Source organism: Echiichthys vipera, assembly GCF_963691815.1.
Source record: "Echiichthys vipera genome assembly, chromosome: 9".
NCBI classification, from domain to species: domain Eukaryota; kingdom Metazoa; phylum Chordata; class Actinopteri; order Perciformes; family Trachinidae; genus Echiichthys; species Echiichthys vipera.
The window spans coordinates 16,508,342-16,533,286 of record NC_139834.1 but is presented as its reverse complement, the minus strand read 5'-3'; the positions used below and the strand labels follow the sequence as shown (position 1 = coordinate 16,533,286).

The 24,945-nt window shown below is 39.1% G+C and overlaps 3 protein-coding genes across 3 annotated transcripts; 2 read left to right on the top strand and 1 right to left on the bottom strand.

The window, feature by feature from the left end:
* Positions 1-1,295: 1,295 nt before the first annotated feature.
* Positions 1,296-5,602, top strand: LOC310952038 (zinc finger BED domain-containing protein 4). Its single transcript, XM_083920525.1, has 6 exons — positions 1,296-1,685; positions 2,006-2,140; positions 2,183-2,278; positions 2,415-2,674; positions 2,811-3,420; positions 4,212-5,602. The coding sequence occupies exons 1-6, from the start codon at positions 1,440-1,442 to the stop codon at positions 5,052-5,054; spliced, it is 2,190 nt and encodes a 729-aa protein (XP_083776651.1). The 5' UTR covers positions 1,296-1,439; the 3' UTR covers positions 5,055-5,602.
* A 2,065-nt stretch (positions 5,603-7,667) lies between these two features.
* apobec2b (apolipoprotein B mRNA editing enzyme, catalytic polypeptide-like 2b) lies at positions 7,668-9,829 on the top strand. The gene is made up of 4 exons (XM_083919587.1): positions 7,668-7,994; positions 8,875-9,055; positions 9,225-9,580; positions 9,698-9,829. The coding sequence occupies exons 1-3, from the start codon at positions 7,729-7,731 to the stop codon at positions 9,567-9,569; spliced, it is 792 nt and encodes a 263-aa protein (XP_083775713.1). The 5' UTR covers positions 7,668-7,728; the 3' UTR covers positions 9,570-9,580; positions 9,698-9,829.
* A 135-nt stretch (positions 9,830-9,964) lies between these two features.
* On the bottom strand, positions 9,965-23,089 carry LOC310951387 (basement membrane-specific heparan sulfate proteoglycan core protein). The gene is made up of 19 exons (XM_083919586.1): positions 23,021-23,089; positions 22,870-22,908; positions 22,161-22,232; positions 20,984-21,271; positions 20,564-20,836; positions 18,091-18,375; positions 17,139-17,402; positions 16,003-16,290; positions 15,558-15,830; positions 15,148-15,417; positions 14,701-14,991; positions 12,871-13,143; positions 12,668-12,782; positions 12,420-12,577; positions 12,226-12,327; positions 11,869-11,937; positions 11,280-11,339; positions 11,085-11,153; positions 9,965-10,977 (listed from the first exon to the last, which is right to left on the bottom strand). Exons 1-19 carry the CDS (start codon positions 23,049-23,051, stop codon positions 10,913-10,915), a joined length of 3,285 nt encoding a protein of 1,094 aa, XP_083775712.1. The 5' UTR covers positions 23,052-23,089; the 3' UTR covers positions 9,965-10,912.
* Positions 23,090-24,945: the final 1,856 nt, after the last annotated feature.

Below are 24,945 nucleotides of genomic sequence, written 5' to 3'. Positions count from 1 at the left end.
TTAAGATTAAACTATAGGTTGCCAGGTTGTGAAAAATTAATGACTGGTGTTAAATTGTTTATTTTGGCAATAATGCATATTAATAAATATATAGATCAATTTTCCAGAAAGTAAACAGTAAAATACATTGATTAGCATATCAATCATTTCAATAATAACTAATCAATACATTTGGAATCTTTATGTTTACTTGTGTCTGCCTGTTGATTTTAATCCTCTCCACTTGTTCGTATTGTTTGTTTGGTTTACTGCGCTTTGTTATATTAATATTTGTCTTAAATCGTCTTTCATGTAATATTTATTCGTTTTTGATCACTAAGAATAATGATCAAAAGAAAAGAATATTTTCTCAAAATAGAAATCCAGTCTAAATTTCAAATCTTATTGCAAGTATTGTGCCAGGGAAAATTGTCTCCGTTTTAACATTCAATAGCTAGACTGAATATGTATAGCAGATATCTGTAATTCAATTCTTCCTATAGTCAAAGATAACATTTCAGAAATATACATTGACATTCTTACTAGTACTAATGACGTCACTTTGCCATTCATGTCTATTGGGCCTTCAATTCTAGATATCCACAAATACATGTTAGATATCTAGCATGACCATTCTGGATATCTGTAATGTTATTCTTACTAGTAAAAAACGATTTCAGATAGCTACAATCCAATTGATGCTAGTCATAATTTTAATTTCAGATACCCCAAATGAAAAACCATTCCATATATCCATAATGTAATTTTGACAAAAGACATTCTGATTAGTAAAAATGCCATTACAGATATGTAGGCTACAACTGCAATTATATATGAATATCTAAAGTTGAAGTCATTTCTACTAGTAATAATGATGTTGTGGATATGACAATTTGAGATAGGAAGAATGTTATTGTGGGTATCTTAAATTATCATTCTTACTAGTAAGAATTACATTTTGACTAGGAGAAATGCTATTATGGATATCAAAAATGTAATTGCAGCTAGGACTCCTATCAAAGGAGTGTGATTCGTTGAAATGTTCAACCCGCTTGCCACACTCCTCTTGACTGGTGACAGCGGAGTCGAACATTACCGGGAACTGCCGAACGAGAAACGAGACTCCCGTTTATTGTGTATACTTCCTGCTCCGATTATAATACTGTAATACTCAATACTGCCTCCGTGAAACACAGCGCCACCCCTCCACTTGCGTCCTAACGACGGATGGGAGCGCAGAAACAACGGATGTAGCTTCTCTATTTATATTATTGATGTTTCTAGACATCCGCAGCAGCTCGCGTCGCCAGATTGTGGCCAATTTCGGACGTGCGAGCGACGCGTCTCGCGCTTGTAATTAAATGTTCTTTTGTCTGCGCAACTGGCATCAACATTTTTTGGGGTGTTTTTTTTATGTGTGATCAGAGAGGTTTGGGAAGTAAACACGCTGGCCTGCGCTCATGGTTAGAGGTGAGGTGAGATTGATACCTCAGACTCGGATTGTCCTTGATCGGAAGTTGATTTTTTACTTCGGAGCGGAGGCACTGTGGGCTCCAATGGCGTCAGTGTCGAAGGTGTCTATTCTGGATTACTTTAATATTGTCTTTGAAGGGGAAAATGGCAAAATCGAGTCCAACTGCAAGGCTTGTGGCACAAGGATCCAGGCGAAGCGGAGTGTCACGTCCAACTTCGTAACGCATCTCAAGGTAATGATTTCAAAATAAAATGCTGTATGGGCTGTATTCTTAGTCCTATCTTTTATATTTCCGTCGGCATCCTTGGAAACAGCTGGCCCTACATCATCTACCCACATTTAATATAGCACACAGTGTCAGCTAGTTATTAACCTGTCTGTAAATTTACAGACAGTAATTTACAGTCTGTTGCTTCTCTGCCTATATTGTATCATCTTCAACGGTTGTCAAAACAATGCATGCTGGTTTAGAGATGTATTCATCTAAACAGTAGACTGCCAATCAATAACACTGTTGTCCCTCTCTCTCTCTCTCTCTTTCGCCCCCTTCAGCGGAAGCACCAGGCAATGTATGATGACTTTGTGAAAAGGAAGGATATGAAGAGAGAAGGTTACTCCTCCAGTTCCCTGCACAGTTTCACAACAAATGGAGGGAATACCCGTTACACTCTCCCCATCAGTACTCGAGTGGGAGGTGGTGGTGGAGGAGGAGGAGGTGGTGGTGGTGGTTGTGGTGGCAGTGGAGGAATGGGAACTCTTGAGGGAGGAGTGGGAGGAGGCTCTGGAGGAGGGGTGACCAAGTTTGACAGACATGACCCACGTCAGGTGTGTATTAAAGTCCAAACAACAAATAACTGAGCTACTTTTGATGAAATCCTGTTATTTATCGTGGCATTGCAATGAAATCATTTTTCTATAATAATAATAAGGGTCATTTACGCTGTGTTTTTTATCACCAAAGGTGCTGATCTCTGAGGCTATAGCTAAGATGATTGTGCGTGATCTGCAGCCAGTGTCCATAGTGGAAAATCAAGGCTTCAGAGAGCTGCTTCAGCTCTTGGAGCCGCGCTACACTCCTGAGCCCCAGCACTATATCCAGAGCCAGCTCCTCCCAGCCTACGCCTACCAGGCCCAGCTAGCAACGCGTCAAGCCCTGGCATCGGCGCACGCCCTCAGTCTCAGCCTGGATCTCTGGAGGGGCCTAACTGGAGCCGCTTCAGGGTAAGGAGGTAAAATCAACCAAAAACAACATGAGTCCTTTTTGGTTTGATTCCATCACTGATTAGTCCATCTCTCTCTCTCTCTCTCTCTCTCTCTCTCTCTCTCTCTCTCTCTCTCTGTCTCTGTCTGTGTGTAGGTATCTCGGTGTCACCTGCCATTTCCTCACATCCGATTGGCAGATGCGTTCAGCTGTCCTGGCCTGCCTTCCCTTGACAGGAGGCAGCTCTGGGAATCGTGTGCTTTCAGATTTCGCTGAAGTATGCCACTCTCATGGCGTTTCAGGGAGAGCATTCCGTGTGGTTGCAGACCCTTTCCTAGCAACAACAACAACAACAACAGTGAAGCCCTGTTGTCTTCCTGGCTTCCTGGTTTCACCTCCTCTTGCTAACGGGCAAGACGAAGACGATGGAGAAGAGGTGGACAATGGTAACACCGTGGAGGAAGGGATCGGGAACGGCCATAGTGACGGAGGAGAGGAAGGGGAGTGGGAGGACTCGTGGGATCAGGGTCTGGGTGTTAGTCGAGTGGACTGTTTCTCTCGCTCTCTTGAACAGTGTGTCAGAGAGGGGCTACGCTCTTGTCTACAGGTCACGTCCACACTGGCCAAGGCTGCCTGTTTCTACAACTACATTACCTCTGCTGTCCCGCCTGAGAAACTTAGCCAGGTGTTTGATGGTCCTGGGCTGAGCATGGGTGCACCAGGAAATCCTCCTCTTGCAGCAAGAGACTGGGCTGCTCAGCTTAAGGTACGTGTGGTATACAAGCAGTATTTTACTTTATCTTCTCCTACTTAGCTTTTATAAGCAGCCACTTTAATAAAAGTATTATAACACTCAATAATGTTGTTGTAAACAGATATAAGGACATTTTAAATGTTTATTTATGAGTGTCAACAATTTTATAATGAAATTTTATACATTGTACAATATTGTCGGTCAGCAATTGCAGCTGTTATAGAGGTTTCACATGAGGAGTTATAAAATACGTTAATAGACACTTCAAAATGTCCTATTATCTGCTACCAGTCAGGGTTTGCTGCTCCAAGTGAGCTTGAACTGGGGGTCAAGGGTGGTGGCACTAATGTAGAGAGAGAGTTAAGCCTGGTTTCCACCACGCAGTCTGCTTCAGCTCAGTTCCTGACACATTAGAACGGTTATTTTTACATTTACATTTTCAAAAGGTCTTAATGGTATTAAAAGAACCTCCATTCAATCCTGTTTTTTCATTACTCCTCTGTTGTGGTACCTAGCACACTAATCCAATACTAAAAGGTGGAGCTATAAACACTGCAGTGGTGGTGTTCCGCTTGTTTCTCAGCGCTATACTGTTCCCGACTTCCATCGCACGTCCGAGCAATGCAAAAACTGAAAACAACACTGCATCTGTGTCCATAATAAGATTCACTTCGTAGCCTGACTTTGTTACTGTTTTAGTAAGATTTATATAATGATAACAACAGATGCTAACTTGCAAAAAAAAATGTGTTTCAATAGTTTTAAATAGCATAGTTTATGTTTTTGTTTTATTTTTGCTGCAGGTGCTTCGGCGGCTGCTGGACTCAGTGGAGTTTCTGGAGGAGGTGAGTGGCCCAGGGGAGCTGGCACTGGGTGGTTCAGACAGAGCCCTGCTGAGGGAGCTCACTGACACTTTGGAGCCCTTCACTGAAGCCTGGGACATGGTGCAAGGGGACAGACAGGCCGACATACAGACAGACAGACATGTGTCCATTAGCCTGGCTCTGCCGTGTGTTCTGGGCCTTCGAAAGCATCTCTCAGAGACGTCAACCCCCCACTGTCCCTCTCTCCTGGTGGGCCTCAGCCAGGCTGTAGAGCGTCGGTTGGCTCCTGTCCTGGAGGACCCTCTATACATTAGTGCCACCACCCTTGATCCCCAGTTCAAGCTCACTTGGAGCAGCAATCCTGACTGGCACAGACAAGTCCTTATAGAGGAGTTGTCCAAACATTCCACAGCCTCCAGCCCCATAGACCCCAACACAGACATTCATCCTCAATCCCAGACCCCACCTGCCCCGGCTCCATCGCCGATCTCCTCGCTTTCCCGTCCCTGTAAGCTGTTCTCTTTCATCAAGCAGAGACCCACGACACAGGCTAAGAGCCTAGAGCAGGAGTTGGCCGTCTACCTACGAGAGGAACCCACAGACGAGGAGGCTTTGCATTACTGGCGGCGTAAAGCAATTGACTTTCCTCTTCTTGCCCAGGTGGCCAAAAGGGCATTTACTATACCTGCTTGTGGCACTGTAGTCGAGAGCATTTTCACTACTGCTGGGCTCTTTCTGCGGCCGGAGAGAGGCCGCGTCTTACCAAAGAACCTGGAGACCCTCATCTACCTCAAAGCGAACTACAGATTATTATGGACTTAAAGCTAGGAGCCAAGCTTTTCTTGTACCTAAATGGCAACTGAAGGCTTAATACCTGTAGTAAAGCTACTTCTTGGATACTAACCTCTGTTCCTCTCTAAGAAAACTGAGCTAGTAACATAACATAGTACTTATACTACACTAAATTTCACATGAGATGAAATTAATTACCCAGAATTTCAGACACTCAGAATGGGTTTCCAGACTGTAGTAGGTGTGGATTGCTGTCTGTTTACCATGTAGCGTGCATACAGACTATCATACCACATACTGTGGACCAAGGGGACTAGAAGCAGATCAATACTAAAGCATTTACGTTGACATTGTTTTCCCTGGCCAGGGTCTTCAGACAACCACAAAGCCCTAACACTCTTATCTTCCCGACCCCCCAAAACAGCTTGCGTGTGTGCACTTACATACCAACAATGACCAAATGGTCGATTATTGCATACTGTAGCATCTGACTTACTTTCACTGATATACACTAGAGGTTATGACTAATTTATTTTATATTGTTTTTGAAGAAAGACATCAGCTGCTAAACAATACATCAGTGCATCATCTACTTATTCTTTTCTCTCTTTGTATGTATGCCTTATCACTGCGACATCATAATAAACAACTTTCACTTCTCAACACAGAGGTTTGTACAGATGATCCACACCTTTTTTTTGCCAATGGAGAAAAGCTGAAATCTGCTTCGCATAATTTTTTTTTTACCCTAATTCATTTATATTTTCCTCTGCCAGTCCTTTATAGCTCCACGTGTGCTCTGTCAGAGTAGGTTAATTCCATTCCATTTTCTTTATCAGCACTACTTTCGCTTTTTCAATCAATGTCCAATTCTGCCTCTGAACTTTTAGGAATTGAAATTGGTTTGACCCTGCGTCTGCCCCAGAAAACTAGCAAAGGATGTGTGATTGTGGCACAACATTGGCTTTTGCGTTGTGCGACCTCACTCAATATTTGGAAACCACTGTGCAGTGAACCGCTTTGTAGAAGAAACTGTGAACATAGTAGTGTGTGTTTGCCTTTTATTATGACTCTGTTGCCCTTGGCTGGGCCAGTGGGGAGGCAGGGTAATTGCATTTAATTCCATTACAGTTAAATTTGAGTCAGCAGACAGTCAGCAGTCACATCCTACGCGGTCCTTTTCTCAAAGCCAGCAAGGCTCCCAAAACCTTTAAGCAGGAAACTGCATGCAGCTACTGTGCTCTTGTTCTCTAATGCTACATCAAAAGGCACAACCTGCTTTAAGCATTGGTTATTTTTTTGTGATAAATAAGGAACAACAGAATCAGTCAATTTGAAGATGACTGGTTGTTAAGGAATTGCTGTAGATCTGATTATGAGAACTGTCACAAGGATTACATCTCTTTTTCACAGACTGCAAACAGCTTCGTCCCAGTGTTACTGTTTTATTGTAGTTGAAAAGCACTTCAGAGGAATTGTGTTAATCTGTGTGAGTAAGAGATACAATGAGATTTCCTTCCATAGATCATAATTATCAAAGATGGCTGTGATCGTAATTATTATCACCGCAGGATGTCTCTGTGGATTTATATGTGCTGCTAGATAACCGTGTGGATGTGTCAGCATGTTTAGCTTCGAAATGTGTTTTTGCTCATCCTCATTGGTGTGTTGTTGTTTGTGAGTGAATGTGGAGCTGCTTGAAGTCTCTCTCCCCTCCCTCCCCCCGGCTGTGACAGCTCATCCATTCGAGTTAGTCGAGCAGGCTGCAGTTCTATTGGTAATTGCCTCTGAAATGAATTACTTGGCAGAGAGTGAGACCGAGGGAGGAAAGGAAATTGTAATTGAACTGCCCTCTCCCTCCCACCCACTCCCTCATGCCTCAAGTTATTACATCTGCAGTTCAGAAAGCTATTTTCTGTCCGCACATCGATGCAAAAATACACACACTCTTACAAAACCTTTTTCCCCCATCCCCCACTCTATGGCCCCAGCAGAGGACCCTATTGATGCAGGCTGATTTCATAGATTGATCGTTCACAAGCACATGCACACTGGGTCACGCTTCACTCTTGCACTATTATTCATAGCACAGAGACAAAATACTTTGGCATTTGTACTGCACTGCACTCAGTCCTCCCCTATTTGGGGTGCCCTCTCCCTGGCCTTTGTGTATCGCTAAGGGCTGCAGGATTTGGCAAAAACAAAAGTGGTGTTCAGTATCAAGCGAACCCTGGTTACCCCATACACACAGACGCACACAGAGCCAAGCATAGTTATTAATAACCTGCCTGTTGCTGGCCTGTTGACAGTTAAAGCCTGATGGATAAAAGAGCTGCCACTCATTTTGTTTGCGGTTATACGTTTATATTATTTAGAATGCTGTAGTTTCCTTTTTTCATTTGGGAATTGTATAAAGTGTTTAAGAGAAATGTCCCTGAGTTCATGTTACACACAGGAACTTATTCTTGCGCTGGCCTTTTGACAGCCAGGGCACAGAAAGAGGTGGAGTGTGTCAACCTATCCCTACCCCCCGGCCAGACATGCATATGTTGTGACTCCAAACACAGCCCACAATAGGATCTATTTCTGTAAATGCACTTGGGTTATCACTCTACTTACCCAGAGCTATCTCTCTCTCTCTCCGTCTCTCACTGTCCCTCCCTCCCTCTCTCTATCTAACACTCTTGCCCACTTGCTCAAAATCATGGCTGACAGAAACAACCGGGTCAGTGTTAAGAGGAAAGAGAAGAAGGTAGAAAACAATACAAATAGTGAAAAGGAGAAGGAGAAAAATGGGAAAAAGCCTGACAAACTTGGAAGAAAGACAGATAAGACCCCTGAGCAGTCGAAGACCGATGAAGAGAAGAGGAATGGGGAAAGTGGAGGCGCAACAGGAGAGGAGGCAACAAAAAGTGAAGAAAATGGCGAGTTTCAGCCTATAGAACTGCCACCGTTTGAGATTGTAAGAGGGTGAGTAAAATTCAACACATATACCGCAATAGTTAATCAGTATGTCAAACTTACACACCTGTTTTGCTCTTTAACACATCCACTTTTTGGTTATTTGATGTTATCTGTTGTATACAAAGTAGTTCTTCATGTCTTTCTGGAAGTAATTTTGCTCCCAACACGTATTATGTACGGTATTTGATCTCAGTGAGGAAGGATGATAATGACTTGCACCTGCCATTCTTATTTACCCAGTGGTAAGAATAGTGATGAGTCACAGAGCCAACACAGATGCAGGCCAGTGCTATATCACTCTGCCGCCTAGCATCTGTTCTCCAGTTTCTGTCTTTGAGTATTAGCTGTTTGATATAAGAGATCTATTTGTGAAATCCATTTGGCTCTTCATATGCAGTATAACAATGGGCTAATCATGAAGGACAGGAGGGGTATGTGCTTTGTACAATGGTTGAATCATGGGATGAAGTCAAAGCCAAAAATATTTATAGAAGCATTTACTCAGCAGTGGCCTCATTGATATTCTAATCACTGTGTCACCATGGTCTATTTCAAAGATCCCCTATTATTGCCCTTTTTGTGTCTTGGATGGTTGACAAATTCATCACAAAATGAGTGACTCATGCTCTCAGTGTTAGGCAAAGGAGTGAAGTGTCAGTTGCACTGTCACGCACCACAGTTAAAGGTGACAGATAACTTTCAAAGCACTGTTGATAGATACATCATGCGGAGTGTATTATTTTACTCTTTCTTGCTTATTTAACCGTTGTATATACCCAAATAGTGACAGTTAGTGCTGTTTTCTGTTTAAAATTTAGCTTTAAGCTTTAATATTAACTGAAAAGAAAAAACATTTATGGAAACTCTCCCTTTCAATCTCTACCAGGGAACAGATGAGCCCGTTCTACTTCAAGTTTCAGTTCAGGAACGTGGAGTACTCATCAGGGAGGAACAAGACCCTGCTGTGTTTCAGAGTGGATACACCAGGAGGCGCCACTGAGCCTCTGAAAGGTTATATGGAGGATGAACATGCCACAGCTCATGCGGAAGAAGCCTTCTTTCAACAGGTAATGGAAGCTCACAGTGGGCCTTTGTCGACGTAGTATCATGTAACACATATGTGAGCCCCAAGGGAGGACTGATCACCATTCCTTTGCAAGCATATTCTCTTGTGATATGTAACATGATGTTTCTTCTCATGCATACCTCAAATAATCCCCACTCTTACATTAACAGGTGCTCCCTAATGCTTCCCAAGAATATGAGGTCACATGGTATGTTTCTTCCAGTCCCTGTGTGGCTTGTGCATCCAAGTTGGCCAACATCCTCAAGCAGCGCAAGAAGGTCCGTCTCTGCATGTTCTGCTCCCGTCTCTTTGAGTGGGAGGAGCCGGAGATAATTGAAGGACTCCGGGCTCTGGTGAGCGCCGGCTGCAAAATACGGATGATGAAGCCGTCCGACTTCGTACATGTTTGGGAAACGTATGTGGAGAAGGAAGAGGACGAGACCTTTGCACCCTGGGAGGATTGTCAGGAGAACTACAACTACTATGTGGAGAAACTGGCTGATATCCTCAAGTAGATGTGACTTCAGTAGGTATTCTGTATGTTCTAAATGGTCTATATGCTTCTTATGGGTAAAAAAAATTAATTTGGATTTCAAGGTTTGTCTTGATAATGACCGTCTTTCCCTTGTGTCTTTTGTTACAGGCGTACATGATGGACAAGATTTCCCCATTGACTGAACCACAAATCAGTCTACTTGTAAAGTCCCCAGTGGTTGAACATGTGTTTATTGTAGTCATGTCTGATGGTGCTGATCAATATTAGTTTGAATGAACACTCATGGCAACATTTTGTATTTTTTATTTTGATAATTTCATAGGGAGTCAAAATGCTTGAATGGCATTTCTGTAGCATCACCTACTGTAGATAAATATAATCATTTAGAAGAGCGCAGTAATAAAAAAGACCAACTGACATTTACTCAAATCTGGAGCCAGATGCATAAAATGTATGACTAAAAACTGTGTGCACACAAAGACAGAAATATGCATACATACATGTACCTGTAAATCATCATTGCGGTAATTTCTCAATCATCATTAATAATCTCACGATTCATTTATATTAGTAAATTGAAACAGGCTTTACAAAGTGCATCACAATTAAGGATAAATCAGAAGAACATTGATAGAGAGAGAATGGCTCAAATGAAAATTAAAAGAACGATTAAATCAATCATAAATAATATAGTTCGCAGCTGTCGCAGCTTTGATTTTACAGAACACTGCATGGAGCGTGAAATAACACTATCATTGAATTTATGTGTGGCTAAAGGCGTATACATGTTTTTTGTGCATACACATCATTCATACATCTGGCCCCAAGTGTTTGCTAAAAGAGGATAATATCTCCTGCAGATCAACACCTATGTACAGTATCATAAATGCTAACAATAAAAGCTAACCGTGTATATGATTGATGCTTATCACATAAATAGTTTCATATTTGAACAGTGCCTTTAACAGTGATGTGAATTAAAATATGTACAATTTTAACAGTACTGTGCTACCAAGTAGGTAATGTTCAGTGCAAAACAAAATGTACACATGTATATGGCTATATCCATCCATCCATCATCTTCAACCGGTTGTCCCTATCAGGGTCACGGGTTTGGTACCAACATTTACAGTTCCCAGATGATGGATCTTAATGAATTTACTTAACTATTATCTAACACTGCAGACAAGTCAAAACTTTAAATTCGATGCCCCTGCTAGTATCACACAATAGTGAGATTCTCTCTCCAGTTTTAATACATCACACATGTTGTTTATCATCCATTAAAGCCTCACAAGTCTGTAGCAAGTTTATAGACTTAATAATTATCTTCTAATCTGATGCAAATAGAGCTTCAGTGACTTATTGTTTAAAGGAAACCAGCCCACCATTGTTTTCTGTTGTATCATGGTTCTCACTCATCACGGCTAGAAAGACATGGAGGGTGAGATGTGGAAAGATGGATTAGGAAAACATTATCATCACAGATAAAATATTGAATAGGAAAAATGCATTTATAATTTAACGTTATTACCTTGGTCCTCCTGTGAACTTATTGGTAACGGTGTTGTATCACTGGAAATTGTGCCATTCTCATCCGCTTCTACAGGTCAGGTTATTAAAAAACAAAATACAACCAAGAAACTATGTCACTGAGGGATACATTTAGGGAAACTTATAGTAATACAGTTTTTGTATCATCTACTTTTCTTATCTGTGGGTACTTTACCTTTAGATGAAGCATTTAATTCTACATCGGTGATGTACTGAACCATTGGACAGGGGGCATCTACAGGAGGGAGGAAGGAACTTAACACAGGAGCACCAAAGGCTAAAGACAAACTATGAAACTCAAACTAACTTTAAAATGTAGTTGCACAAAAAGTTTTTCCTCTCTAAAAAAAGTCTTAGTATAGCATGTCAAAAAAATATATAAAAAATCATAGTATAGTAATAAAAAGTCATAGTATAATATGTCATAAAAAAGCCATAGTAAATTGTCATTAAAAAGTTGTAAGAAAGTCATAGTATATTATGTCATATAAAGTCATAAAAACGTCAGGTTAAGTAGGTCATAAAATGTAATAAAAAGTCATAGTATTGTGGACAGGGTGCATCTGCATGAGGAAGGAGGGACCTTCAACACAAGAGCAACGGCTAAAGACAAACTATGAAAGTCACAGTCTAACTTGGAAATGTCAGCAGTTAGTTTCACAAATGGTAACTTCTTAAATAGCTCAGAAACCAATCACTGGTGGGGCTGTTTCTGCAGAATCGGCAACCAAAACCACAAGCCATTAGAGGTGGCGTCTACGCACCATCGCGGTCCTTTAACTGAGCCATGGTGAGGAACAGCTCCGTCTCTTCTGGTCTATCTTCTCCATCATCTATGTGGTAAAAAAAAGGGTCACCTCATTGTGGAGTTTATTTTATATACTGTGTTTATACTGCATAATGCAACCAGGATGTCACATTTAAACCTGTAATAACACTCAGCCAAAACAAGATGCAAACACAACATCAACTTTTATTTTATCACTTTTCTATTTACGCTCCTTAATATATCTGTGTTTGTGTTCTCCACTGATCTCTTGAAACAGATTCTGCATAAGAAATAGGCAATGCAGATTTTTAGAATCCATGTACTCAAAAAGTCAAAAAAACAAAATCCAAACCTGGTTTGCGAATGACTCTGAGGACAATGCATCCAATGAAGACAGCGATAATGCCAAAGAAGATACAGCCAGAGATGGAAAGAAGCACCCTCCTCTTCAAAACTACAGATTAATAATAAAAACAGAGAATGAAAAGGCAGACAGAATATTAACAGGGTAAAAATTCTTAACTTCAAGACCTTAGTTATACTCACGAAGGTTCTTGGTCTTGAAAGAATCACTGCTTTTTGAATAAGATGGTCTACCCATGCGAATGCCCATGCAGGTGTACAGGCTCTGCTCAGGGTTATTCTGAGGTGTGACTGTATGTTTCTCAGAGAGCAGAAGATTGATTGGTTGCCCGTCTTTGAACCTGTGAGAAGGTGAGAATCCACACAGTACACGTGAATGCATTTAGAAAACTGTATTACATTATTAACTGATACCTTTGTATGTGTATTACCATGTGTAGTTCCATATGTCTTGGCTTTCTTTCACCCCACACTTGAGCACTAAGCTGTCAGTGGAGAAGACCTCAGACCAGCCAGTTAACAGGATTATATCAGCCTTTGGGCGCTCTGCAGAGACACAATCAAGACTGTGAAGAACACATTCAACATGTTCAGAAAAATGTGGGGAAGTCTACAAAAACAAAACCTTCAATACCTTCAATGTGGAGTTCCACAGCCTGACTCTTGTCTGAGTGGAATACTGTATCGCTTACTCTTTTAACTTGGCACTGATATGATCCAGTGTTTGTTCTCACAACAGAAGTGATGGTGTGATTGTTTCCAGATTCGGCGAGTGGAATGCCAGTTTTGTACCAAAGGTACTCCCATCCAGACGAGACATTAATGTGACAGCTAAAGCAGACTGAATCTCCAGTATGCATCACATTGTGTATGGGATTCTGCATCAGTGTGACCCTTGGTTTTGTATCTGTGGGACAGATAATAATGCCATTTTTAATAATATGAAGTTACGGAGTAAGGAGGAACTGGCCTTTAACTAGATGCTTCAAATGGTTATTTTGATATGATTGAACTGTACTTCCTTACCAGAATGAAACATATCTTCCAAAAAAGATACTTTTTTTTAGTTTACTTCAAAAATCATTTGGCAACAGCCAAGACATGATTAGCTTATAAAGACTGAAAGTAGGGGGAAACATTTAGCCTCGCACTGTCTAGTATGTCATACTAGAGTCTATGACTTTTTTGACAATTGTTCATGACATGCTATACTTTGACTAATTTAATTACATTTTTATGACATACTAGGGCTTTTTATGACATACTATACTATGATTTTTTTTATGACTGGCAAAGTTTCTTAAAAATAAAAAGTAAACTAATATCAGTTATACACAATAGCAAGAAACACACAATTGTGCCTAAAACACACCCAAATACACAAGCACACACACGCACACACTAGGCTACTATATTGACACTTGGTTATTGTCATTCAACTTGCACTTTCCTACATACATTTCATCAGAAAACTGCCTTCACAACTATTTTTTTGCATCCCATTTGTTTACACTTACTATATTAAAATACACACTACTTGTACGGCATTGATAATGTTTCTATTATTATTATAGTTCTTTTGTCTTTGCACCCTGTACTCGACTGGACTGAACTCTACTGTGTAATAGATGGATGAAAATAAAGACTCTCTTATCTCTTGTCTTTTAAGTATTTGACATGGCAAAACTGAAGGTAAATCATTTCAATAGATGTACATGAATAATCAGAGTTTGACAAATAAACTTTGGTAACAGGTTTTATACTTAACTTTGGTGAGCTTAAATGGGTGAGGTCATGTACAGTAGAAGCTCCTTAACAAAGTCAAAGTAAAGTATGACATGAAAAAAGTCAAAACAAAGTCATACTAAAGTATGTCATAAAAATGTCATAAAAAGTCATAGTATAGTATGTCATAAAATAGTCATATTACAGTTAATGAATGAATAAATGAATGAATAAATAAAATGTTTTATATTCATTGAAGTGAATAACTGTCACCTGGTTGTAGTTTCATTGTAAATAGGAAAGTTAAGCCAAGTGTCAACGAGCAGTTCAGTTCAGTTAGTTACCCATTAGAACAATTATTTTTGCTTTTCCACTGTCAAAGGATGTGGATGGTACCAATACAACTGTTTAATTTCATCCTGTTTCTTTGTTAAGCCTCTGTTGAGGTACTTACAGTAGCACACTAATCTGATACTAAAGGTGGAGCTAGAAAGAGTCCATGATTGATGATGACAAACGTGGTTATAGCAGAGTGGAATCATATCTTACTCTTGGCAAGAAAGTAAAATTTGTATTTACCAAATAGCAAACTATTTCTTTATAATGTACTTTTTTGATTAATATAGTATTCTCCTTTGTCACTTATTAATGTGTGAAAAAGAGTCAAAATAAAACAATTCATTGAAAAATGTTATATGTCATATATTATTATATGACAAAAAAGAAGAAAAATTCTCACCATAAACATCAAGTGTTAGTCCAGAGCTGGACTTGCTGCTGACAGACCTGCCCTTGAGTTTTGCTGAGCAGCTGTATTGTCCACGGTGTGAGGCTGAAGCAGAACTGATGGAGAGAGAAGCTGCATCTGAGCCAAAAGATACAGTGTTATCTGCCTGGACCTCCTGTCCGTTTTTGAACCATGTATATGTCCAGTCCGAGGTACCATCCATCCCACAGCTGAACTTCACATTCTCAGTGGGGAACACATCTGACCACTGTGTTACCAGCACCAAAGATGGAACAGGAATTTCTGGAGAGAAACACATTAGCCCCTTTCTAATATCCATAGCCATATCCTTTTTCTATTCAAGTTTTATCATAATATTTCACAGCACCACAAAACAAGATGAAAGCAGCATTTTTACCATTAATACACATCAACACAAAGTCATTTTCTTTGGCTCACCAGATACACGAAAGGTCCGTTCATCACTGCGCTCTGTTTTGCACATTGTTTTCTCTCTTATGGCCATGCATTCATAAGTCCCACTGTTTGATAAATTTGCATGATGGATGTTAAAACTACTGTTGTTGATTGGGAGTTGTGTTCCATCTTTGTACCAGTGATACCCCCAACCAGACGAGAGTTGAACTTTACATTCGAAGAACACAGACTCTCCAGTGTACACCTTTTCAACATTTGGCCGTTGAGTCATTGAGGGCTTTGGCGTGTTCCCTAAATACACAAAGAAGAAATATCAACAGTTGTTATAATAAACTGTTATTAAAACATCTGACCAGCCAGATAATAAGTGCCCAGAGAAACACAACCAAAAAAACGGCTGAATACTGTAAATAAATGTTTAGAGGACATACCTTTAACTTCAAGGCGTATGGGCTGACTGTGGTCAGTGAAGAGGGCTTGATCATTGCCTCTTTTTGCATTGCATGTATATAATCCTGTATCTGTTGTTCCAACAGAGCTGATTAGATTCTTGTTTCCATGTGTGGGAAGTGGATTGCTATCTTTGTACCACAGGTACTCCCATCCAGTAGAGATATCAATGTGACAGCTAAAGGAGACTGACTCTCCAGGGAACATCACCTTGTATTCTGGATCCTGTGTCAGTATGACCCTGGGTTTCTTATCTGAGGGTAAGAAAACATGTAATTGTCATCAGTATGTAACATATTAATCCCACCCGAAACCTTTGCCCCCAAAATTTGTTATCGTGTCTAAAATTAAGAAACAATTCTTAATATAAATCGCCCTCTCAAAATAAGTACTTTTATGTGAATTAAAACAAAGAAGAAAACTTACCGTATACTGTGAGATTAAGTGCAGAACTAGAGCTGCTGCTGACAGACCTGCCGTTCAGATGTCCCTTGCAGTTATATTGTCCTTCATTTGCAGCTGAAGCAGAGCTGATGGAAAGTGTAGCTCCATTTGAGTCAAAAGACACAAAATTAGCTTGGACCTCCCGTTTGTCTTTGTACCATGTGTAAGTCCAGTCAGAGCTGCTCTGCATCCCGCAGCTCAACTTCACACTCTCAGAAGGGAACACATCCAACCACTGTGTTACCGGTTTCAAGGATGGAACAGGAATTTCTAAAGAGAGAGATACATCAGCCATTAGTCATATCATATGATAACCGGATTATAGTTGATTTTGATTTTACAATACAGCGGTTGTGTGCCAGGTGTTTTCTTTTAGCATTTCACAACTCTTACAGTCTTTTGTTGCCACTTTCACAACTTTTCTGAAACGTGTTGCTGGCATCAAATTCAAAATGTGCATATCATTTTCAAAAAACAATGAAATTTCTCAGTTTAAACATTTTGTGCTATTTTCAATATGGGGTTTCAATGTTTTGCAAATCATCACATTCGGTTTTTATTTACATTTTACACACCGTCCCAACTTTTCTCGAAACAGGGTTGTACATTGTATGAACATCCAAGGTACAATGATGCTGATGCTAGTGATACACACCATAATATTCCCTGATTCCCATGGTTTAGATAAGAAACTATAAAAAGCACTGACTTTTTCAAATATTAACTTGAAGGAAGCAAGGTCCAGATTCAAGACAAAAATGCCTTAAAACATAAACAACAAGTTTAAAATGCAACAGTGGCATGTGAAAACTGTTAAAATTAAACTTTTTTTTTAACTTTGTTGGCCAACAATCTTACACACAAATCATCCTTTTTCTCACTTAGTGATAGTATTGTACACATATATACACTTCTGAGCCACCCCTACCTGCATCATGCTACACCACAGCATCCTGTTTCAACAGAAAATACATTCAATAAAGGAAGCAAGATGCTCTCAGAATGCGGTTTAGCTGAAAGCATTAGCAGCACGGATGTTTTTTAAAGCCTTTAGTCACAGCATTTTACACATATTAAGCACAAAGCTTTAATGATATTACTTGGCTGTTTTTACCTACCCAGAACATCTTGTAGTATTTCCTCACTGTAGTCTGTTAATGTTATTTCACCTCTGGAGGCCTGGCACCTGTATTTACCCCGATTAGAAAGACCAAGATGGATGCTGATGGTTTTGCTGGTGACAAGGAGCTTAAATCCATCTTTGTACCACTGATACTCCCAGCCAGATGACAAATTAACATCGCAAGTGAAGTTCACTGTTTCCCCGACATACATCGGATTAAAACCAGGAACCTTACTCACTGTTGGTTTTGGTGTTTTTTCTGAAACAGAAAGGGACATTTACCACAAAACCTGAGAAGCCATCATATATCAACTTCTGACCATCAAAATTGAGTTGTGTGCTAATAATGTTAAATATTAACATTCAAAAAGTAATAATTGTTTGATATTTTGAGAAATATACTAATTCACTTTCTTGGTGAGAGTAGAGAAGACTACAATTCCACTTTCATGTGTAGTGGAGTAAATATGAAGCTCCCCAGCGCCAACAGCCAGTTAACTTATGTTATCCAACAAAAGGGGGGTAACAATAGATGTATTATCTCTTAAAACATCCATTGGTGAAACCCCTCGCCTCTGTCCAAATGTAAGCAAATCTACGAGCCTGGCAACCTCATGGTGATAATAGAAAACCACTGTTCCAAGTCAAGAAATAGTGGTAGCGGTAAAACTACAACGTAAAGTCATTACAGTTTGGGTTATGTGCCGATTAAAAAAACAAGCTGTAACATGTTTAGCTTTAGAGGTACATGTAGGCAGGTTTTTATCACCTCTGGGGCAGAGCGAAGCCAGCCATTTCCCCTTGTTTTCAGTTTTTGTGCTAAGATACTGTAAGGTAACTGGCTGTTGGTATCTTCATATTCAGACATGAGAGTGGTATCAATCTGCAACAAAAAGCTGAATCGATGTTAAGTTTATGTAATGTTAAACAGAGGTATGAAAGCTCACCGTATACTTTGATATTAACCGTGTTGCTCAATCCAGAGCTAACAGCCCTGGATGCGAGCTGAGCTTTGCAGGCATAGCCTCCTTGATAGGTTTGAGCGACCACAGTGATGTTAAGAGATGACTCTATTGCTTCCAGGTTCAGGTCCTCCTCCTGGAGCTTCTCTTGATTTCTGTACCAGGTGAAAATCCATTCACCGCTGTCAACTTCACAAATAAACTCCACAGTCTCATTTTCAAACACATCTGGCCAGGGACTCAGAAGCTTCAGAGATGGTTTAGGTGGATCTGAAAATATTCAACATAAAGAAAGACATTTTTATTTCAATTCAATTTTCTTTTTATAGCGTCAAATCATAACAAAAGTTAGCTCAGGGAACTTTCCATATAGAGTAGGTCTAGGCCACACATTATGATTTACAGAGACCCAACAGTTGCCCCAAATAGCAACAGCAACAGTGGCAACGAAAACCTTCCTTTCAACAGGCAGCAACTTTGGACATCTAATATAAACCCAATCGAAATGACTTACTGCATCTGCCAAGATGACGAGACAGGAACACAGAAATTCAATTCAATTCAATTCAAAAAACTTTATTTGTCCCCGGGGGGCAATTCAGGGCACACAGAGCAGCAAATAACGACAGTGCAACTATACAAAAACATTTTAACCTAACAAGAATAAAGTGTAGAAGAAGAATAAGTGTCAGGATGTTAGTGTGTTAGTACAGGTAGAATAAGTGTCAGGATGTTAGTGTGTTAGTACAGGTAGAATAAGTGTCAGGATGTTAGTGTGTTAGTACAGGTAGAATAAGTGTCAGGATGTTAGTGTGTTAGTACAGGTAGAATAAGTGTCAGGATGTTAGTGTGTTAGTACAGGTAGAATAAGTGTCAGGATGTTAGTGTGTTAGTACAGGTAGAATAAGTGTCAGGATGTTAGTGTGTTAGTACAGGTAGAATAAGTGTCAGGATGTTAGTGTGTTAGTACAGGTAGAATAAGTGTCAGGATGTTAGTGTGTTAGTACAGGTAGAATAAGTGTCAGGATGTTAGTGTGTTAGTACAGGTAGAATAAGTGTCAGGATGTTAGTGTGTTAGTACAGGTAGAATAAGTGTCAGGATGTTAGTGTGTTAGTACAGGTAGAATAAGTGTCAGGATGTTAGTGTGTTAGTACAGGTAGAATAAGTGTCAGGATGTTAGTGTGTTAGTACAGGTAGAATAAGTGTCAGGATGTTAGTGTGTTAGTACAGGTAGAATAAGTGTCAGGATGTTAGTGTGTTAGTACAGGTAGAATAAGTGTCAGGATGTTAGTGTGTTAGTACAGGTAGAATAAGTGTCAGGATGTTAGTGTGTTAGTACAGGTAGAATAAGTGTCAGGATGTTAGTGTGTTAGTACAGGTAGAATAAGTGTCAGGATGTTAGTGTGTAAGTACAGGTTAGAATAAGTGTCAGGATGTTAGTGTGTTAGTACAGGTAGAATAAGTGTCAGGATGTTAGTGTGTTAGTACAGGTAGAATAAGTGTCAGGATGTTAGTGTGTTAGTACAGGTAGAATAAGTGTCAGGATGTAAGTGTGTTAGTACAGGTAGAATAAGTGTCAGGATGTTAGTGTGTTAGTACAGGTAGAATAAGTGTCAGGATGTTAGTGTGTTAGTACAGGTAGAATAAGTGTCAGGATGTTAGTGTGTTAGTACAGGTAGAATAAGTGTCAGGATGTTAGTGTGTTAGTACAGGTAGAATAAGTGTCAGGATGTTAGTGTGTTAGTACAGGTTAGAATAAGTGTCAGGATGTTAGTGTGTTAGTACAGGTAGAATAAGTGTCAGGATGTTAGTGTGTTAGTACAGGTAGAATAAGTGTCAGGATGTTAGTGTGTAAGTACAGGTTAGAATAAGTGTCAGGATGTTAGTGTGTAAGTACAGGTTAGAATAAGTGTCAGGATGTTAGTGTGTTAGTACAGGTAGAATAAGTGTCAGGATGTTAGTGTGTTAGTACAGGTTAGAATAAGTGTCAGGATGTTAGTGTGTTAGTACAGGTAGAATAAGTGTCAGGATGTTAGTGTGTTAGTACAGGTAGAATAAGTGTCAGGATGTTAGTGTGTTAGTACAGGTAGAATAAGTGTCAGGATGTTAGTGTGTTAGTACAGGTAGAATAAGTGTCAGGATGTTAGTGTGTTAGTACAGGTTAGATACAGAGAACATCGTCGGCGTGAGATGTAGAAAGATTGTGTGTATCAGATGTAAGCAGACATGTGAACGGGTGTATATGATGTAAACAATGTAAACATGCCGTAGACTGTTAAAACAGGTATGAACAGAACTGTAGTGCAGAAAAGATATAAGTGGACAGTGATCGGATTCAGATGCATCTGTGGCTATTTTATACGTAGATGACATTATGATGTGTGTACATACTGTATAAATTAAGTGGTTTGACCTAGCTGGTGGCAAAGTGATGACACAGTTCACGGGTAAACTTACCAAAGACCTGCAGACTTTGTGAGACACTCTCCTCTGTGTAGAATGGATCTTTGCCTCTCTTGGCTTTGCAGTTGTAGCGTCCACTGTTAGGATGATTTATAGAAGCTATGGTATGAGTACTACTTTTAGAGACTTGAATTTCAGTCCCATTATGATACCACAGATAATCCCATTCAGAGGACACGTCCACTTTGCATGTGAATGTCACAGACTCTCCAGGGAACATCTTGTCCATGTTTGGACTTTGGGTCAAAGTGAGTTTGGGCTTGTTTGCTAAACAGAGAGGCGAAAGAAAAAAAGAACAATTTCAATTATTTTATATTACATGCTGTCTAGACATTTATACAGAAGCTGAGGGGCAAGGTGATTTTTTTTCTTCTTCTTGCGGATAATGTTTGATTGAACATTATGAAAACTTACCATTAACTGTGAGTTGGACTGAGTTACTAGATCTAGTGGTAACACTCTTTGTTTTGTGATGGCCTTTACAGAAATAACTCCCAGAATAGGATTGTGATGCTGCAGTGATTGTGATCTTTGACTCCTCTGCAATCACATTTGGATCTGACTTTTGTACTTCTTGTGTGTTTCTGTACCAGCTGAAGGTCCAGTCCGAGCTGCCAGCGATGTTACAACTTAACTCCACTTTTTCAGAAGGGAACACATCGGACCAGTCTGTGAGTAGCTGCAGGGATGGTAAAGGAGGCTCTGGAAATGTTTTCAAAAGATATATCAGTGGTTATAATCATCTAAATAAATTAACAATGCATTACTGATACAGCCATGCACATTAAGGTCCGCTGGCTTCAGATGTCTTACTGTGAAAGTTGTTTTTTCTTGGTTCAAAATTTAAATAAATACAATTGCTGCCATCCCTAGATATTTAAAAATGCATAACTTTACAGACTGACGTTACAATCATTTCAATAGAACAAATAGAACTGAAATTGAATTAATATTTGAACAATATAAAACAATATTTCAGCAGTTTAACAGTGCAGTTTCATTTTGCACATTTGAACAGACTTCTTCTAAAAGGCGTAGAGACAAATTGCGGTGAACATGTCATCTAGATACAAACCACTATACGGATGGAAAAAATTAAACAAGTGCTAGAACTTTCAGACAACGCCCATGGTGAATCTCGCAGGTGACTTTTGCTGATTCAGTTAGGAGGCAGCCTTAATGTCAAAGCAATGTCATTCAGATGTAATTCTTTTAGCTCTACTCGGTCATGCTTCTGCGATGGTAGATGTCCTAAATCAATGCAATACCATGATATATATATATGTATACATATATATATATATATGTATATATTGTATATATATACGATATATATATATATATATATATATATATATATATATATATATATATATATATATATATATATATATATATATTGATTGATTGATTGATTGATTGATTGATTGCAGGTGGAGTTTCGCCTTACGAAAATTATCGCCTGTATTATTTTTGAAATACTGAGTTGATTTCAGGAAGTAACGTCTTTCCGCATTAAATCTACAGAAGTGTGTCATCATGCTTAGACTTTTAGATGTATAGTTAAGGCACAACTGAGTTCAAATCTCACCATAGACAGTTGTCATCTCCGTTGTCATTGGCAGAGGACTGGGTGAAAATTTGTCTCCGAACAAGGAGGTGACTGGTGGATGAGAAAAGTGGTGTGGTGGACAGAATTTAGATCAGAACAGCCCAACATGTGTGCTCATGTGGAGATTTAAACAGTAACAGCAGTAATAATGAACTTAAAGCTACAACCTCAAACCTAGTTGAATAGAAGATCAAACAATTTCAATAGAGCTGGCATACAGATATTAAAATTGCCAAAGTTAAACTGCACGAGAGTGACAAAAGGCGTGGACAAAATAACAAGCACAGCTTGATTGAACAGAGCGATTCTCCCCAAAAAATGTATTAATAGTAAATGTGTTGTGGTGTATTCTAACAGTGTGTTATCATTAGATGTTATGAGAAAACATAACTGTGTAAAAGTATCAAGTTCGAACTACACTTTTCTGAAATATGAACTTCACTTGAAGGTGTGTAATTGTAGGAAGTGCAGCCTTATGACAACAAAGTACTTCATGTTCCTCATGTTAACTTTCCTTATGTTTTACTTCCTAATCACGGTTTCTGTTGGCTTTAGTAGAGGCACGCAAAATATCTAATAACAGAACATTCCGTTCACACTTTCACATTTTAAATGATATATAAAAAAGTCATAACTAGTTTTTTTTACATCAATGCAATATGCATAAATACATTTTAATGTTTCTTACCATCTTGAGGATCCTGAGCTGCACAAACAGCAGTGAAATCTGTCAAAATAAATTAAGATGAATGCTCAGTTTCAATGTGTATGATAGTATATTGGTACACTTTGATATATCCTAAAAAAACAAACAAATGCAACTGCCTAAAAAGACTTACATAAGACACAGATGATCTTGACAAGCCACATCTTCCATTGAGCTGCACATGTAGAGGCTGTGCTGCTGAGTTGAGTCATATATCTGCTGTGTAGTGAAGTTCAGGAAAGGAAACAGACTGCACACTTGATGGGTGTGTGTGACAACTTTATTTCTAAACTTACCTCAGGACAGAAGCTTTCCTGTCTCTCTGACATCTGCTTTTTTTTTTTGTTTAAGCAACAGGAAATGTGTTGGCTAACCACACTCAGATGTTTGTGTTCTCAACATGAATTTCAATTGCTGAAGAAATGATGGGAAGGGTTTACAGAATTGAAACAACATGCACCAATGTTGATGACTTGCAATTGTGTTGTTAACCAAAAAAATACTATTTATTGTGTACTGTGTCTCGGAAAGAGTCGAGATTATTTCAAATATCTGGTGAACTCTTCTGTTACATTTTTAAAAAGAGACTCAATTTTCATTGAAGTCAGTAAACTGATTATTTTTTTCAGCCGAGAGAATTAAAAGTAAGCAGAAGTAAAACCATGACTCTTTAAGTGAAATATTTATTATTTAATATCTCAGTATCTGCAGTTTCACAGTACATTTTTTAACCCGTGGGTGTGAGCGGAAGCACACTGCTTTGGAACCCAGCCTATTAACCACAAACGTCACAGCAACTTCCCGTTGTCCCACTGAAACTCAAACCTATGTATATGTATACACATTTACTGTTAATATGTGTATTTTCAAGTGGTCATCTAGAGCATTTCAGAAAGTGCTGACATTTTCTTACTGTCTGTGGTAAAGTGTGACTTCCTGAAAGTCTGAGATGTTGTGTGTCATGATTAAACATCTCTCTGTTCCTCAAGCACTAGTTTTGTCTCACCATAAGGTGTCAGTATAACACCAGAAAACCAGGGTTTCTCCATCACTCCTCTGACCCTGGCCGACCTGCATACTGTATCTCTGGCAAAACACATTAAGATTTATATTAACCTACTTATCATGGAGACATACTGATCTATTATTGCATAAAAAAAACATTTCTTTGCTAGTTGTCTGACACATGTTGACAAATGTTGACTTCTAAGCACACTATTATTAATAAGATTAAATAAACTTCATACATGCCGTTTTCGGTCCAAGGAAAGAAACGCACACAGCTGCGTTCTTGATGTCCAAAAATCAACAAAAAAACAACCAAATCCATGGGCTGTATACTGGCAGGTAAGGGCGCATTTTGTTGGACCAACAGCAACATTGATAGTAAATAAGGGATTAATGAAGAATCAAAGCTGAAAAAGCTGTGAAAGAGTAAGTCAAGTAGAATGATACAGTGGAGTATTCATTTAAAGGGCCAGTTCAACTAAATTGCACAAAACCCCTCCACTAAGCACTGGTGGCATCATGCAGATTTTGCTATAATATACAGAGATTTAGTTATATCCAACATATTCCAGCACATCTATTATTTCACTGGTATAATGACACATATGTTGCTCTTGATGGGTTTTTTTTCTGGAAAATAAATCAATATTCCACTCAAAGGAATTTAAGATACAGATTCTCAAAACCCCAATAGCTGGATACCATTCTTTTTATTTGGACAAACCGACTATTTAATCACAGTGCCACCCCTTGAAATCCAACACATCTGTCTATACTACACAAAACCGCATCTTTTTTCTTCCTCTTTATTTGTTTAATTGCATTAAGTATTCTTATTTTTCTTTATTTAACTTTTTATCGTTTTATTAATAATTATTTGTATGTTTATATATAGCCTATTTAAACTAAATATTCATATGCACTTCAATTATTAGTAGCAAATATTATTTATACAGAGACAATGTTAGTTGTTCTTGTTGGGTGGGTGGGGTCCTTCTTTGAGGCCCCTTGGGGATATTAATTTCAGAACAAAAATGTGTATAAATAGTT

Coding starts and splice junctions, on each gene's coding strand:
- LOC310952038 (XM_083920525.1), top strand. CDS start 1,440: ATGGTTAGAGGTGAGGTGAGATTGATACCTCAGACTCGGATTGTCCTT. Junction 1,686..2,005: donor ACTTCGTAACGCATCTCAAG/GTAATGATTTCA, acceptor CGCCCCCTTCAG/CGGAAGCACCAGGCAATGTA. Junction 3,421..4,211: donor ACTGGGCTGCTCAGCTTAAG/GTACGTGTGGTA, acceptor TTTTTGCTGCAG/GTGCTTCGGCGGCTGCTGGA.
- apobec2b (XM_083919587.1), top strand. CDS start 7,729: ATGGCTGACAGAAACAACCGGGTCAGTGTTAAGAGGAAAGAGAAGAAG. Junction 7,995..8,874: donor CCGTTTGAGATTGTAAGAGG/GTGAGTAAAATT, acceptor AATCTCTACCAG/GGAACAGATGAGCCCGTTCT. Junction 9,056..9,224: donor AAGAAGCCTTCTTTCAACAG/GTAATGGAAGCT, acceptor TTACATTAACAG/GTGCTCCCTAATGCTTCCCA.
- LOC310951387 (XM_083919586.1), bottom strand. CDS start 23,051: ATGTGGCTTGTCAAGATCATCTGTGTCTTAT. Junction 12,578..12,667: donor GACATATGGAACTACACATG/GTAATACACATA, acceptor ACCTTCTCACAG/GTTCAAAGACGGGCAACCAA. Junction 11,154..11,279: donor ATTAAATGCTTCATCTAAAG/GTAAAGTACCCA, acceptor CCTGACCTGTAG/AAGCGGATGAGAATGGCACA.